The sequence below is a fragment of the Calidris pugnax genome, unplaced genomic scaffold (genome assembly GCF_001431845.1).
Source record: "Calidris pugnax isolate Ruff unplaced genomic scaffold, ASM143184v1 scaffold268, whole genome shotgun sequence".
NCBI lineage: Eukaryota > Metazoa > Chordata > Aves > Charadriiformes > Scolopacidae > Calidris > Calidris pugnax.
This window is the reverse complement of record NW_015090983.1, coordinates 359400-376974: the sequence shown is the minus strand read 5'-3', so window position 1 is coordinate 376974 and position 17575 is coordinate 359400. Positions and strand designations below refer to the sequence as shown.

The following is a 17575-nucleotide window of genomic DNA, read 5'->3' as shown; positions in this document are numbered from 1 at the left end:
CGCACGCCCCGGCTCGCGCTCCCGGCGGCCCCCGCGGCTTCCCCCCGCGGCTGCCGTTGCTATGGCAACCGGGGCACCGCGCCTGCGCCGCACCGCCCCGCCTGAGGGAGGAACCGGGCCGCTCCCCCAGCCATGGCGGCGGGCGCCTTCAGACCCGGGCAGCCGGAATGTAGCGGGTGGGACCCCGGCTTGGTGGTGGTGGGTGCAGTCTGCCCGTGAGGGAGAAGCAGGGACACCGGCTCAGGGAGGGCAGCAGGCCCTGCAAGCCGCCTGCCTGGCCCTGCCCACCTTCGCCGCCTTCACCAACGCGCTGGTGGCCTAATTTATGTGAACTCTTCACGGCCGTGCTTTCTGCTGAATAACATTTTTGCACATTTACCAGTTCAGTAAACGGGAGCCAGCGCTCTCATCCACAGATGATGATGCCAATATTTCAGCTTAGGCATTTTCTAACAGCCAAGTCGGCATTTGTAATCTATCCCTACATTAAACTGCAGTGTCCCGTTTCAGTCCACAAAATTACAATTTGGTTTCTGATTTAAAGCTCTACCGACTTTCGCTTTTTCACAGAATCACAGAATTATCTAGGCTGGAAGAGACCCTCGGGGTCATCGAGTCCAGCCATTTTTCATACACCTCTGCTAATTTAATGGTGTCCTTTCCCTTCCTTCCTGTTAGGTAACTCTCCATTGCTTTTTGAACTATTTGTTCTAAATAAAACATTTATTTTTTTATGCACTCCTGTCCTTTTCTGTTTGCTGCTAGATACCCTGTTACTATTCCCCTGTGGTTCCCAATCCCAGGCACTGCCGAGGGGCTGGGCCACCTTTGTTTGTCCTTCTTTTGCCAAGTCCTTAAGCAGGATCAGCCAGAAAATCATATGTATCAACAACTTCATTGCCTTTGAATCCCACCTACCAAGGAGGTAATCACTGACTAGCAGCTGGTGGCTTTTTGTAACTTCATTGAGTCATTTTGCTGTGGCTGACTGAGCAGAAGCGTTACCAATATTAGCATGAAATACAAAAGTTTGAAAGAGATTGTAAATTTGGTTGCTATATTGATGTAATTGTTCTTACTACGAATCTCCAGGCGGGTAAGTTTCACAAGAAATACATTTTTAGTTGGACGGGCAAGTTGAAAAATAAGCAACAGTATTAAAAATGCATTGTTTCAAATGGGAAAACCACCCGAGACATTTGACTTGCCATAAAAATTGGATTTCACTGGCTCAGTGATACAAAAAGGCCATCAAACCTACACAACCATTACAGGTGTACCTAGGCACCACCTAAACCGAGTGTCACGAGGCAGGAGACATTTCCTCGCCATCACTAACAGCCCGAAGGAATGCCCAGGTGGCCACACTTGGGAATTTTAGGATGGGCTGTTGGGCTGTAGATTCTCGGGCGCCCGAGCCCATCATTTCCCTACCAAAAGGGCTGTGTCTCTCCTGTCTCCCAGGAGCATTCCCTTCTCCTTCCCTTCTGCTCACTGGACCTTTTGCTGAGCTGCATGAGTAGAAGACCATCCAACTCTTTGGCCAAGCAAGTTAAAGCTGATGGAAATGTCTGACAAGGGCTGAGGACGGAGTGCCAGGAGAGCACGGCCACAGAGGGGAAGGCAGGGAGAAGCAGAGGTGAGGTGTGAGGGACTTCCCCCTTGCAGTGGTGGAGCTTCTTAATTTGGTTTATCTTCTCATGGAAACTGCAGTTTTGGCAGCTTGGAGAAATATCATTATGGTTCCTGTAAGAAAAAAAAATCCCACACCAATGTTATCCTATAGCTGATAATATGTGCTGATAACCAGCTGATCACCTGGAACTGTTTTCCAACACGCTGAAAAATACAAAAAAGGCCTGAACGCCTCTCTGATCTAAGCACTCCCATAATATTTACTTCATCGCTATGCAGCAAATGGGTATTCCTGATGTTAAAATAACTCTAGCCACTTGCGGTAAATTGTTGAGCTTACCATCATCAAATAAAGGTTCAAGTATTACTAGCTACAGTCTTCAGCAGACAACAAATTACACCTGTTAAAATAATTTAAGCTGACGATTCAGGTATTGGAAACAGCAGAGTATCACTAGAACCTAATTTTCATGCCAAGCAAAGTTCCAACAAGAAGAAAATTTGTGTTAAACACAAACCATCTATGATTCTACATGAACATCTGTGTCCAGGGTGGCCAGAAACTATGAAAAACTTTTGAGTCTCTCTCTTCCCTCCCTATGTTATTATTCAGAAGAAGTAACGTTTACCTCTACAAAGGGAAAGCAATTGCTTGTATCCCACTCCTGCTTTCAGCCTCGCTTCTGGAAAACTAGACTGGGCAAATAGCTCACATTAACAAACCCTAGCACTGTGACAAGGAACAGAGTTTATGCATCAAGGCTGCCTATACAGAGGGTAGCAGAAACCAGTTCACCTTTCGGGGAATTAAAGCATTGTTAGGGGTAGAGCAGAAGCATCCAACTTTGGCGAAAATGAAAGTATAAAATAATATCACTGCCATCCCTCTTCTCACCATTCTGTCCAACTCATCGAGCCAGCTCCACGGCCACGGCGCCCTCGTTAATACAGGCAAGAGCCCAGGCAATGTCATTCTGTACGATGCTAACGATCAAAACAACAGTCCTGCAGGTTCAGGTATGCAGCCGCGGCCATGGAAGGGTGACAAGCAGACAAATGGCACATTACGAGGACACGCTTCCTGGCCAAAACCTTAATTCTGTGAACTGAGTAATATATTCGCAGACCTACGCTTTGTCTGTTCAATCGTGCCAATAAAGCGTGTCTGAACAGCCAAGTGCTGCTGACAAATTGCTCAAAAGTAATCCCCAATTACCATCCACAGTATTTGACAGACCATCCTACATTTAAAATGATGTCAAGCAAGCAATTTTACAGGTAAAAAACACAGAAATTAACTGAATTTTAGGCATAAATCAACTGCCCTGAGTCACTAACTACCCTGATTTGATAACGCTCTGAAATATTTGAACTTGCCAACTCTTCTTTACGAAATGGTTGAATTTTAGAAATTCAACTGTAATCTGATCAACTTGGTCTCCGAAAACATAAGAGCCATCAGAAGGAAACCTCTCGGTCCAACTTGACTAACACTAGCCAGATTCAATGAGAAGAATCAGAGAAGATTGCTGTCAGATGTAACGTCCAATTCCACACTTGCACTCTGGAACATAGAAAAAGCATAAAAATAATCCTACTGAAAAAAAAAGCCAAAACAAAACCCTTACTAAATTTAGGCACAAATTAAGGCTTAGACAACATGCCTTAAGCTTGGATTTATGAAGGAAAGAATGCGTGCCTTAACTTTACTTGCAACCTGGGGAGAAAAAAAGAAAAGAAAAAAATATTTGAAGCAAACGTAGTCAAATTTAAGAAGTCTCCCCCAAGTCTTCAGGTTTTCCAGCGTGGGGGGAACGGTGCAGCAGGCAGGGCAGCGCGGAGGAAAGGGACTTGGCTCCGTGCTGGGTGTCGGAGCCGAAGGAGCGCTGCCTGCACTTGTCCACTGGCTATTTTTGTGCCTGCGTGTGTAGCTCTGCTTGACTAGAGGCTGTGAAATCCGAGAGCTCCTGGATGGCTTCAGTTCTCCTCCAACAGTCCAGCGTGTTCCCATCTTCGCTGTACCCACTGTCGGTCCCAGCCCGGAGCCTGTGGACGTGGAGCCAGTCGCTCTCAAGGAGCACAGCCTTCAGAAGGCAAGAATTTCTCTCTTGGCTGGGGGGATATGCCAGAACTCCGTGAAACACATTTATATTCAAATCCCATCGTTTCAAATCCATAGCAGGATCTCCTCAGCTCGGCTGTATGGCACTGGTTGGCTACACTCCTGCACAAAGCCTTCATCTCTTTTAAAGCTTCAGTTATGAACAGATTGAGTTGTTCATTTGGGGGCTGAAATTTTCCTCATAGGTTATATTTTTGTTACCCGAAACCAGTAAGACACTTCATATTTTCTTACCCTCAAATCTAAGTATTTTCCCCATAATAAATGCCACAGTGACCATTAACTAGTATTTCTCAAGGAAAAAAAGCTAAATGATGATATTTTATAGCAGTGTAGTGCCATGTCTGTAACATATGAAATATGTCCATTCTCCCTACAAGTTCTTACAGTATACAACAGTAAAGAAAACAGTAATTTGCAATTATTAATGTATTATCCCATTTCAGATTTAATTCATTTCCTTATTTACCGAATTATCTTCAACTGAACTCTACTGCTAAGACTAAGTCTGTAAGATCCTACCATACAATATGGGAAAGGTAATATTAAAAAAATCCCTTGCTAAAAATAAACTTATTATGCTAGCAGTAAAAGATCAAAAGCATCTATGTAATTAAAAATTATTAAATTGAGAGTACGTATGAAACAAAGTCCGCATTGTGCTTTTAATTAAAAATATTACCCTGTAAATTAAAACTGAAGGCTTAAAAATAGTAATCAAGGTCAAGAGAATTATTGGACAAAAGTATCTTTGTACAACTTTGAAATGTCTGAGTAATTTTATGATTAAACCCAGGAAATTCTATTGGAAAGAAATGAAAAAAAGGCAAAAGGAACCTAGACCAAAAAGTTGCTAAGTGGATGCATTATTTTTGAAAGAGAATAAAAAGGCTCAATTTCAAATTAAGTGCTCTCACCGGCATACTGCCATGGGGCAGGCCAACAGCTGTCCCTAAGAAATCACTCTCAATAGGGGCAAAGGTAGGGAAGGCCTTAGCAACAACTTCAGCAACTTTGTGATTGTTCCCCTACAAAAAGCTGCTTCCTCACAACAGCAGAGCAGGAGGAAGGAAAAAAACCACACAAGAACATTTTCTCCTTGCCCTAATCTTTCCTTATTTTTTTTTTTTTAAAAAAAATCAACAGCAAATTCTTTTTGTCTCCTAAACCCAGTGTTGGAGCTCAGTACAAGTTATTTAGAGGGGTTTAGAAGCAAGGTATGTGACATTGTCACCGTAAGAACAGTGTCGGTGAGCTTTAGACTCTAGGAAATCGGAGTATTTATTTCCTGTGGATGCCCAGAAAAATGTAACTTGTGAAGTTTCCATTGTTTTGAGTATCAAAATTGAAATGAGGAAGCTTTGCCTAGCTGAGGAGAGGGCTGCCTGAAGGAGAGCTCTGAAAGCCGCCCGCTGGGACAGGGGTAACCAAAAAGCCACCCGCGTTACTAACGCAGCACGGCTTAAGGCAAGCTGTCCCCACAGATTGGACACCACTTCTGGACTGGGGAGGAGAGGGAGAGAATCATCAGGGGACAGCTTTCCTGTGGTGGCTGTGAACATGATGCCCTTGCCACCGAGATCAGATTGTCCAGCAAAGACTACAAAGGAGGCATCAAGTACCTGGTGGCTGGATTTCTCCGAATGTCATTGTCCGTAGGTGATGGGCATGTGGTGACACTGAGGCAAGTTTTGCAGTACTGCTGCTTGCCAGGTTGATTTCAGCAGCCGGTGCCTGTTGTTTCACCTCTACCAGCAGATACAACCTGCGTGTGCTGGAAGACACTGAGCTGACAGCATTAAAAGAAATCAACCGTTAGCATAACTGTTACTTCAAAGCGTACTGATGTATGAATTAACTACTCAAATTCCAAATGGATGGCACCTGACCTTTTTAATAGCATTTCAGTGAAGACTCATTTGTAAAACAGAAGAAGAAATAAATCCATACTCAGGAACGTTGTTTGAAATTGATAGTTGGGTTTCCTTCCCTACTGATTAGGAAACTGCAGCTGACTTTTCTTGTCCTTTTTGAGAACTATTCTTTTTAGAACTATTCTCGTTACCTGGGACTGGTTGGCCAACAGAGGGACTGTGGAACAGACGGGGACTCTTACAAAAAACTATGGCTAAAAAAAGACAACCAACCCCCCAACTCTCAGCATGGAAACAGTATTGAAACCAATATCATCATCTGTATGATTTTCCAAGCCATACTCAAAACATTTCAACTCAAATACAACACATAATAATGTCTTTATTAAAGAGATTGCTTTATAAGAGGGCAAACACTTCTCTGAAGGTTTTAACCTCTTGCATTCCAAGAGTCAGCATTAGTCCAAGATCATAAACCCACTTGTAAATTGGCAACTTTGCTGGCAATTCTTTCCCGAAACTATCACCACATGTTGTGGTGAGCAGATGACACATGATTTATGCCCAATAATTTTACATGTGCACCATTTTCAGCCTTAACTTTTGAAAAACAAAGATAAATAACAATCAATATTCATGTACCCTTTATTTGCTTTCAGTGTAACATTCCATGCTAATTGCAGATGTAATATTCATGAGCGTAAATATAAGAATTAACAACTCTGGGTTGGATTTCTTCTCTTTTGTTTTTACATGTGAGTATTTTGGCTTACAAAATTAACAGCATACAGTAAATAATCCTCCCATACTTTGTACAAACTACATGATTTTGATATACAAGGATTCTGTTTTTATTACAGTGACAATATACAACCATGTCTATTTACAATGCAAAAAGTATATAAACCACATTTTAAACATTCTGCTACTGGCAGCCACTATTGTTTAGGAGGTAGCTTTAATTAACAAAATGAACTGAAGCCACATTTCCCATCATGTGTTCTATCAAATAATTTACAATACAAAGATAAAAATTCATTGTATGAACAGTATATACAATTTAATTCTCAAAACAGCAATCTAGCTTTAAATCTTAACGAGAATGTCTCCAGAGTAACTGGGATGGCAGTGGATTTGCTCTTGATTTAGCCTATTGTTCGAGAAACATACTTAATTACTTAATCATGCATTCATTTATATCGATCAGATTTCACACTAAATAAAGATAAATGGATCACTGATTGTACTTAGATCATTTGGGTCTCAGGACTTGAATGGTTTAAAAATAACGCACTGATTTACATGAAAAATCAGTGACTTTGCACAGTGTGTTTCACTCCCAGTAAAATAATTGGCAAAAAATGCTTTTATTGCAAAACTGCTTTCTGTTTTCCCTCCATCTGCTTAAAATCTGGGTCTATTTGTGGACGCTACTGGAATGCTGTGACACTGGGCAGGCTGCAGGGTATGAGCCAGTCTTTCTGCAAGGACACAAGCTGTAGATGCCACCGGGGCTGCTGACACCCTCCCCAATGCACCCCGATTCCTGCCAACAGCGCGACCCAACCGCCTCATACTGAAGAACGTCGCTGTGCTTCACCTGCAGTGATGTGTCACCACCCAAAAAATGTCTTCAACCCTATTACTCCTGACAGCTGCGAACATGCTTATTTCAGAGTCTACAGATGTTGGGGATTACAAGCACTTTATTGTAACAAAACCTTTTTTTAAAAAAAAAAATAAATTTGAACGCTGGCTTGAAATACAAAACAAATATGGTATTCCTATATTGCTGTCACAGTCGTGTATGGGAGAATTAATCCCTTTTTTTGGCCCTGCAGTAAAATTCATCCTGAGATTCAATGCTGAATACACTATACAAAGCTAGCAAGAGAGTTTTTTTTGCTTAATCATAGAAAAGTCACATTTAAAAATAATTTCTTTAATATTAAACAGCTGTCCTTTATATTGTGCTTTGGCAGAAAAAAAAATAATAAATCAACAGAACTTACCTTGCCAACAGCAGAAGCAAAGTACAACTGGAGTACAACGTGGAAACACACCGTTAGCATGTAAAAAACTGTATAAAAGAAACCACTGTTGCGTGGAAAGAGTAAAAATATTGGGTAACAAATTTGGTTTACCAATTATTTACAGTCAGGGCGACCGATTTATTTGTTTAATCGTTTTTAAAATGTATGGCTCAAGAAGTTACTGCCCGCTTTCCTTCTTTACAAATGAGACTAAACGATGCTTACAAAAAAGTGCTTCCTGCTCAAAAGAGGCGACAAGTCGACGAAGCTTTTATTCCTCCCGATCAGAGCAGCTGGGGGGCGGCGAGCCCTGTCAGTCTTTAATTCTGGGGATGTTGTAGGCGTAACGAACCAAAGGGAACCCCCGGCTTTGGTAGAAACACGCGCGGCCGCAGGCCTGCACCTGGTCTGAGCTGTCCGAGACGAAGGAGTCGTCCTCGTCGGCGTAGTCGGAGTGGGCCGACTGGGTGCCGCAGTCCGACCAGTAGCCATCCGGCCGCTGGCAAGGCACCACCGCCAGCGCCGGGCAGCTGTGCGACTTGATTAAATGTTTACAGGGCAAGGGCTTGGATAAAAGGAGCGACTCGCAGCACTCGCACACGGCCAGGTTGCCCTGCAGGTGGGTGTACACCCCGCAGTCGTAGTAGAAATCCTGCGCCGCACAGCCCCCCGGAGCGTTGACGGCCATGGCCACCCCACCGTTCTTCCTGCTCAGGTGGCGCCGGAGCAACTTCCAGTCTTCCTTGAACTTGGGGTTGAAGAAGACGTACAGGACCGGGTTCAGGCAAGCGGGCAAGGGGAAAAATATCAAAGTGACAGACTTCATGATTTCAGGGCTGATGGAAATGGCGGTGATCAACGGGGCGAAGGAGAAAAAGGCAACCGGGCAGAAGAAGATGCAGTTCGTGAAGATGAGCCAAGCCACGTGCTTAATCATGCTGGACTGAGAGTTTTCGGACAGGTCCTCTTTTTCCAAGTTGCAGTAGAGTTTAGTGTAGATAATAGCCATTAGCAAAAACACTAATGAATTCAGGAGCACTAAAGTTACCGTGAAGCCTAACGAAGGTGTTTCTCCAGTGGGGAAGGGCAAGCAGAGGGGTGATGCTGAGTGCTCCGCTTTATAGAAGAGTGGTAAGCATCCTGCTGCCACAGCACACAGGAAAGCAACAACTGCCGCAATTCGAAACTGTTTTTGGCGATTGCTTTTCCCCTTTTTAAGAATCTCCTTGGCAGAGAAGCTCCGTTCAACCGCTGCCAACATCAGGAAAAAAATGGCACTTTCGGACGAAAAGACGGCAAGAAACCCCGCAACTCGGCAACCGCTGCCGGTCTCCCACCATATGCCAAATTCAGCAAATCTTCCCCAAGAGACAGCGTCCAAGAAAGTTAAAATACCAGTATAGACTCCCATGAATAAGTTAGAGACAGAAATCAGGCCTATAAACAGTTTGGAAGATGGCAATGGAGTACAGGATGCAAATATTGTTAACATGACAAGCAGGTTGAAGAACAAAGCGACCAAAAAAATAAACCAGACAGTAAGTCGAATCATCCAGCTTCCCAATAAATATTCACAAGGCTTAAAAGCACCTAGAAGAAAAAAAAAAAAACAAATCAGAAGGACAACCAATTTAGGAAAAAAATCAAGCCTTAATAAGCAAGATTTTCAAAAGGAATTACAAGAGCACTCCTCATTAGTTCCTGAATAGAGTACACAGCTGAACTGCTAAATAGGTCAGTTGAAAGTAAACTATTCTGGTGAAGCTATTTACTAATTAATTATGCCTGAAATAATAATTACTGTGATGAATGGTCACTTGAGAATACTTTGTATAAACAAGGTAGCTAAACGAACTTAATTACCTTTTAGCTACTCAAAATAGCCACCTAAATACTTTCTATTTTCTTTAGATTTCATACTTCATTTAATAAGTTGGTAAAAAAAATAAAAGCAAGTGTTCGCAACCAACTTATAAGGGGAAAGAAGTTTTTAGAAGTGACATGTTCTCTCAAAAAAATTATTCATAAACGTGCCTTCCGGAGTAACTTTTGGTCACAAGGAAACATCTGTAAAACAGCCGACAAATTCAACTTAACAGCTTTAATAAGGACAGGAATTCACCACAAATCCTCTCCCCCACCCTCCTCACTGAAAAGCACTGTAAACTCAGAAACTCAGATAGGGAAAATTAATCTTTTCTCCTTCTTTTATTATTTAAGCTTTTTTTAAGTGACAAAAGATGTCCAACAAGCAAAATAATATGAAGCAAGACAAGGAAAAAAGGTCACTACTTCTGCTTACCCTTCTAATCCTTCTAATTGCTATTTATTCCATGGGGAAATCCTACTGATTTTAAGTAATAATTAGAAGAGTTTAACCTCTCCTACATCCCCATTAGGCACCGTTAATTGTCCGAAGCACAATAGCTGGGGATCTCTCCCTGCAGTCGGGCACTCAGGGAGCTGAAGGCAGAGCAGAAAAATGCCAAAACTGAGCTGCCCCCTTGGGCTGGGGCATCTGAGCCAGATTGAGCCCCCGAGTCCCGGTTCTGGGTGGCTCTTGCCCTCCCTTTGGGCAGGTGGAAGGTAAGTAGGACCCATCCCTAACGCCCCCGGAACAGCAACTGTGCAGAACGACAAAATGTCAGTGCAAAAATCTCCCAAGGCTTAAAAGCACTTCCAAAAATTACCAAACTGGCAGGTTAAAAAGAATAATCTGTTGATTTAAACAACCAAGCTTAACTTCTGGGCAAGAAAGAACAGTGCTAACTGGATTATCAGACCAGTAAAATTACACACACCCCTCTTTTTTTTTTTTTTTTTTTGCAGGTATTCCTGAGTAAGAAATCCTTGCTGGAATAATTATTTTTACAGTACAAAAATATGATGCATCAATACCTGCTAAGTCGAATCTACTCAAAACCAGGTACAACTCCCTACTTGGGAAAGTTAAAAATGTCAATGCTGTGCCTCCAAAATCAATTCTAGTTCTGTTTTCCAGTAGCTGTAGAGCGAGGTATCTCTAGACAAACAACAAACCCCATCACACTACCCTGTCTTTCTCCCAAGGTCTAACTATCCTTAGATTTAAGAGTTACCCTCCTCTCTTGCTAACATTCCCAGCCCACCAGGGGAAATCCACGCTGGGAAGGGTGAGTTTTGCAGCTTTCCACTGCTCAGCGATCCGTTCCTGCCATTAGGCAAAGCGGGAAGTGGATCTACGAGATGAGCAATGATTCAGAAGTTACACGGTGGGTGGAGTGTCCTACTTATGACCAGACGACAGCATGGCATAGAAAACAAGTTGTTAGTATGGGAGGGACTGGTGAAAAACAAGGCAAATTGTGAACTCGTAAAACAAGCTCTTCATTCCTTTTGGAGCTACAGCATCTCTGGCATGGGCAAAAAGAGAGAGCTAAAGGCTTTAAAGATTTAACCCATGTAATGCGTCGTCTGAATTCTCATTCTGTGACCAGGAGATCAAAAGCAAATAAGCAGCACTGGTCAAATTAATTCTCGGATCATGTACAGTTACATTAATAAAATATTTGACTTTCTGACCACAATTTTTTTTCGGCTGTGATCAAGAAACCCTCGTGATATTCTACATACAAAAGCTGGAGCTAGCCCAAAAGATGAAGAGCAAACAGATTTTTGTAATGGATGTCAAATACCAGTTTAGGAGAAGAGAATAAAAGAAGACTTGGAAAACCCCCAGAAGTAACTTCACTGGAAGCATTCTGTTCCCCCCATCTATGTGTTCCTGTTTGCATAACAGGAGTTATGCAGTACCAGAGTTATAGAAGGAATCCTCTGGAAAACCCGTGGCAAAGGCAAGGAAGTAGGAGGCACCACACCAAGTGCTTTAGGAACTGAGTGTGTGGAAAATTCTAAGTGTGTGTGGAAATTTGTAGTATGAGGGAGATAAGCAGAAGGGCAACAATGAAGCTGCCCTGAATGAAAATACTTTTTTACAAGACCAAAGACTTTCAACGCTCCTGGACTGTTCAAGCCTAAATTGGAGTAGTTCTGGTATGCCAATAAGACTACTCGTTGCATAAATATCTGCAGCAGTTTTAAGATGCTACTGCCTGCTCCAGCTACTTGTACAGCCCTCTGCTGTCAATTAATGCAGCCATAGCAGGGCTGGGGAAGAGACCACGTGAGTGTTCCTCCTCCTCTCTTCTGCAAGCACCACCAATGACAGCAGTTGGAGTTAAGCTTTTAAAGCACAGGCTGACTTCTCACCGAAACAGATGAGCATTCATACAGTCTGCTCCACAGACATCTCCTTGGCAAGAGTAAGGCAGAATTAGGGGACAGTGCATTAAACACAGCAGGCTCCAAATAAAAGTATTGCAGTCTTGTACGTTCTGCTTACGCTTCCTTCTCTAACATAGTGCTGCGTGTCTAAAGCCCAGGCCAATCTTTGTGATTGCTCATCCAAAACAGCATTGACATCAAATGAAGTTTCACCCAAGCATTAGAGAATTTAATCTCTGCGTACAGAATGACTAAGAGGAATGAAACATGTCATTCTGCAGACAGCTATTTGCATAACACCATGCCTCAAGTTCACAATGTGGCTAAAGCACATTATAAGATTTACCTGTTGCTGGCGTACAGTGAATAATTGTCTGCCCCAGTTCCTCGTTTTCCTCATTTCTTAGAGCATCTGCATCAGCTGTATCCAAGTAAAAATGAAAAACAGGTTAGTTGTAGGAAGGAATGAAAAATAAGGGAAATGCAGTGAAGCTGCCTAGGACGGAAGCAGTCCTTTGAAAGATCAAAGGCCTCAGGCTTCATCAACGTTGAAGCCTTTAACAAGTGGAGCTGCTCTGGTTTGCTGTGTAAGGTCGAACACTCAGTGCAGAAATCACTGCTGCAGTTTGAGTTACTACTGCCTGTCCCAGCTACTCACAATGCTTTATAGCAAAGCAGCCACAGCTTTCATCACCAGGGAAAGTTCTATGGGCCTTGAAGTAGACAGTGGAAGGACAAGCCCTTTCTGAACAGAAGGTCGAAATACTGAGAACCATAAAACTTTTGTTCTGGCAGAGAATGACAGAAATGATAGAGAATAACAGAATAGTGGCACTTTAGAATTTAAAAAAAGAAAACTTTCATTTTTTTCCCCTTAAACAAGCAAATCTTGCATGTTTAGAAAGAACACGGCACTGCCTATCTGTGAGTAGCCATTAAGCACTTTCAGAAACAGCTTTTGTATCTCTGTAAAGATCTACGTTTTCCAAATTCCCTTATTCAAAGACAACATACACGGTTATTTGGTCTAGCCTGGCCCAAAATAATACTGCCGGTTCAGGACAATGAAACACTTACCCTTCTCACGATCCATGGAGGCACCTTGATCTTGGTGACTGGAATCTTCCGAGTTAGAGTTTAAATAAGAATCACAACCCCAAAACGCACAGCACTGGTAGGCATACGGCACAGAGAGTGACCTGAAACACAGGCAGAGCAACAAAGAGTTATAACCTGAGTTAAGATTACCGTTTATTAAAAATATTTAAGTGGCACACTTAAGTGCTAAAAAATGAAGCTTCTTTTTGTTACGGTCGCTAATAAAAAACTATTCCAAATTGGATCAGTTGTAACCATTTGTGATGAACTTTTGCACCGAGCTAAAGGACAGGTGATGCATCCAGGTCTGCATGTTCTGCTGAAACAACTACAAAGAAAATTCCATGATGTTTAGCTCTCTTTACTACTCTTAATACTCCATATACAAAAGAAATTCTGATCAGTGGTTGTGGCATTGCTGTACAAGCTAAACTGAAAACGAATTAAGCAAATTAATTAAAGAGCAACTGTTTTCTAAGAAAGTTAATTCCCAGATGACCGCAATGTTAAAAATATATCTTTCCTTCTCACTCTTTATTTTCTGGCCCTGAGATATTTTTTTTTCCCCCCACTATTTGTATGTTTGACAGAAATGATGCATAGTATTAATCCTGGGAGAGAAGGACAGCTGTGTAGAGTTTTAAAAAGTCCACATAAACAATGAGATAAGAGCAGCCCAGAAACTACTTTTTGCGACTCAAGGCTACAGTATCAACTATCTGCAGCATTGTTCCTGAAGTCTGTTCTTGGAAATATTTAGGAGGAATGTCAATCACAATGCATTAGTTCTCAAACACAGATCAAACCCTAAAAACCAATCTGCTGTTTCCCCAGGACAGCTGAGGCCCGACTTGGATTCCTTTGCAGGCCTTAGACAAAATAACAGTATCTTCATCTCCATTGTTTCCATCAGACGGTATGGAAAACAATTTCTAGCTGCTTCTTGAAGATTAAAATATTAATGTGCAGAAAGATCTTTGAAAATGCAAAGCAGTTAATCACTATCTGATCCACCTCCCACTGAAATCAGTACCAGGTTTCCATTTGAATGATTACTGTTACTCTCATGGTTTGCCTCCAAGAATAAACAGCACATGTACAAAGCGTGGTGATCATGGAACGAACCAGACACCTGCGTGTCTGCTCCCGTTTTCCACACTCTGAAAGACAGATGTGCTCAGTTCAATCACAAATGGAATCCACCCAAACCACCACTCCAAAGTCAGATGATATCTGCCTGAAAAGTGGTGGAGGAAGAATGTAAAAGGTTCCAAGAAAATTGTCTGAAAACAGTTTCTACCAGAACAGTCAGATGGCCTTTTATATGCACCCAGGTTAAGGGCTTACAGGACTCAGCAGACCGTTTGTCATGACCATTATCTAAACTGGCTTTATTTATTGTCATGTTACTTGTTCCTCTCAGTGCAGTGTTATTTACCAACGTACCGGAGCTTTGCAAAGTTCTTCGCTGCCAAAGCTTCTTTCAACTCAGAATTGCCTGCAAGTTTAAGCTGGTTCAGCCCACTCAATCCTTCAGTGGGAACCGAAGTGAGTTCGTTGAAACTTAGGTCTCTGAAATGTGAATATTAAGACAGTGTTACAAACAACATAAGTTTGAAGACCTTATAGCATATTCCTTATTGGAGTAGAAAGGTTTTTTAAGTCCCAAACCAAGGCAGTGGTCTAGCAAATGCCTGTCAGGGCAGCAGGCACTTTCAAGAAGCGTGCCCTGTATTCCCTCATCTAGTGAGAGGTTTTGTGATCCAGAGAAATGATATGTCCAACGGGCACCCACCAGCTTTAAGCTAGAAATATTTACTCTCTCGGCAATTTAATGGTAGAAAGAGTAGTTTACTGCACAGAATAGCCTACTTACAGGTTCACAATAGCTCCAACAGTGGTGAAAGCTTCCTTGTGGATCTGATGAATCTGATTTCTACTGAGGTCGCTGCAACGAATGCCAAATAAGATTATTTTAGCAATTTCATCAAAACTTTGTAACAGCCGCTGTACAGTGAAAAAAAAAAAACAAACAACTAAGGTGACAAATACATTATGCCTCTGTCAGAAAAGCTGAATCCTCCCATTTCTCCTTTGTCAGCCAGGTGCCAAATCCCTTGGTAAAGCAGCTGTATCCTGCTTCACTCCTCATCCCCAGAGTAGAATGCACCTCCCATTCCTGCCCCCTTTCCCTTCCTTCCTGGCTCTAGCAGCTCAGCCTGCGCTCCCCAAGGCAGAGGTCAGCTCTGAAATGACCCATTGCCAGGCTGGTCCCCTCGGTGACAACCCCACTTGTGGCAGGGCACAGATCAGGGAGGACAATAAAAGAACAAGCAGAAGGGAATCTGCTTTGCTGGATTTCAAATTCCAGATCCATCTCCTGCTGGACCACTGTGACTTATTTCATGACATTCTTTTTAAAACTTATGGATTTTTTTCCTGATCATTTCAACATTCCTATATAATTGTCATATAACTGGAGACGTAAGGGGAGGGAATAACTTTGTTTACTGGTCTGCTCTTCCTGAGGAAAACAAACAGGATCTCTTCAATAAATACTATATAATGGAATAATATAGTAATAACGTAATGCAAAATAGTGGACTATGGAAAACAAATGTCATTTTATTTCTCTCTCTCTGTATAAATATATAAATGTAACTTTATAGGCTAGGAAACCGAAATGGAGACTAGAAAGAATGGGACTGGAAGTAGCTGCTGCTAGTATCTCTTGTACATGGTTTGCTTCGCCTCAGGATCCAGCCTGCCTGGCCCTTTGCCATCAATTGGATTTGTAACACCAAACCCTGATTCCCGTGTAAACCCATGTCAAAGATGGTATCTTGTTCTACTCGGTATGAAGCCACGTGCACTTACAGGATACGAAGGGAGGACAGTCCTTGGAAGGTATCCTCTGCGATTTCATGGATTTGATTATGCTGTAAGGAACTGCAAAGTGAAAAAGAAATTGAATTTTATGGGCTAACTGGGCTGACTTCAAACCAAGAGACACCTTGGTGCCTGCTAATGCATAGATTTAGCCTTACCAACGGCAAGATTTTTCTCATTTCCCCTTGTAGGCAAATTATTTAAGTATTTTGTATTAGCCATGTTACTACAACCATGAAGCTCTTTCCTGGCATCTCTGCCCAATCCCAATTCACAACTCATTTAATTTAGGAAGAGACTGTTAAATGTGGACTGAATTATTTCCAAGCTAAAAGTAACACTTTGTGAACTTTGAAGAGTCACACTGAGATTTAAAACAAACCTACTTCATTCTGCAGGGAATCATCAGGCATATTCTAACCCTGGGTGCACTTTCATTTTTTAAAATACGGATTTATGAAAGGAAAATCTTGAGAAATGCTTCAGGAGCTAACAGGCAAGTTATACTTCCAGTTCAGTAGCTCCCTTTACAATGATCTATGTGCACAGTGAGCCAGATGTCAAGAGTATAACAGCAAAGGCCTGTGAGAAGTCTATTAGCCCCACTATCGTTTCAGGGAAAGAAGCTTGAGTGCAGCAGAGATAGAAGGAGAAGTAGGAACACACGCAGGTGGAAAAAACCGTGTAGGGTCTGGAAATTACACTGAAGAAGCTTTGAAGTAATAAAGTAAGGAAAAGCAAAGATAGGGTTTGACTGTATCTTACGGGGACTAGGGAAAAATACATTTTACACAAGCATAGGCTGATGTTGGACAGAACTAAAGGGTGGAAGAAATAAGAGACAGGAAGGAAACCAGATAAATACTCATTCCATTTATGCATATAGCAATAGTACTATTAAATGCAGGATTAAGGTGTCCTTCATTCTTCTTTGTGCCATAGGAACAATTAAACCTTAGGCTAATTGAGGAAAACTCAAGTGGTTGACTTTTCTGTCCAACACACCCCTCACATGAGATCATAGAATGGTTCTGGTTGGAAGGGACCTTAAAGATCATCCAGTTCCAACCCCGCTGCCCTGGGCAGGGACACCTCCCACCAGACCAGGTTGCTCAAAGCCCCATCCAGCCTGGCCTTGAACCCCTCCAGGGATGGAGCATCCACAGGACACCCACATCCTGGGCTACCTGTTCCAGAGCATCACCACAATGTCCATATTATCTCTCTCTGTCTCCTTAATCTTAGAATATGATGATCAAACATGAAACAAAGAAGTTTCTAAAGGCTTGGACTCAGAATACTAAGGAGGTAATAAAGGTAAAGAACATGTATTTCTACTTACATTTCTTCCAAGGAGTGGCATCCCGTAAAACTTGGGAGGTCCTTTATATTGTTATAAGACAAGTCCCTTCAAAACAGAAAATGGGAGAAAGCTTTTTAGTTTAACTCATCACTTGTAACCATTAAACAGAAATGGCAGAAAAATCTTTCTGCTAGAACATTCTGTGCAAAAACTAAGGGCAGTTTGGAGAAAATCATGACGGGAATCACAAGCACAATCTCTCCACAGCCATCCTAACTAACCCCAGTATGCACTTTGATTATACATAAATACACCCAAAGATGTGGAAAGACACAACTGCTATGTCAAGCTTGAAGCA

At 42.1% G+C, this 17575-nt stretch overlaps 1 protein-coding gene across 1 annotated transcript in view; it reads right to left on the bottom strand.

Moving 5' to 3' along the window:
• Positions 1 to 5993: 5993 nt before the first annotated feature.
• The window catches only part of LGR4 (leucine-rich repeat containing G protein-coupled receptor 4), a 45710-nt gene continuing 34128 nt past the window's right edge, over positions 5994 to 17575 (bottom strand). Inside the window, exons 11-17 of the mRNA XM_014953786.1 lie at positions 17257 to 17322; positions 15903 to 15974; positions 14902 to 14973; positions 14472 to 14597; positions 13005 to 13126; positions 12274 to 12348; positions 5994 to 9254 (exon numbers count right to left, since the gene is read on the bottom strand). Coding sequence (XP_014809272.1) covers positions 7978 to 9254; positions 12274 to 12348; positions 13005 to 13126; positions 14472 to 14597; positions 14902 to 14973; positions 15903 to 15974; positions 17257 to 17322 — 1810 coding nt within the window. The 3' untranslated portion in view covers positions 5994 to 7977. The remainder of the gene's footprint in view (positions 9255 to 12273; positions 12349 to 13004; positions 13127 to 14471; positions 14598 to 14901; positions 14974 to 15902; positions 15975 to 17256; positions 17323 to 17575) is intronic.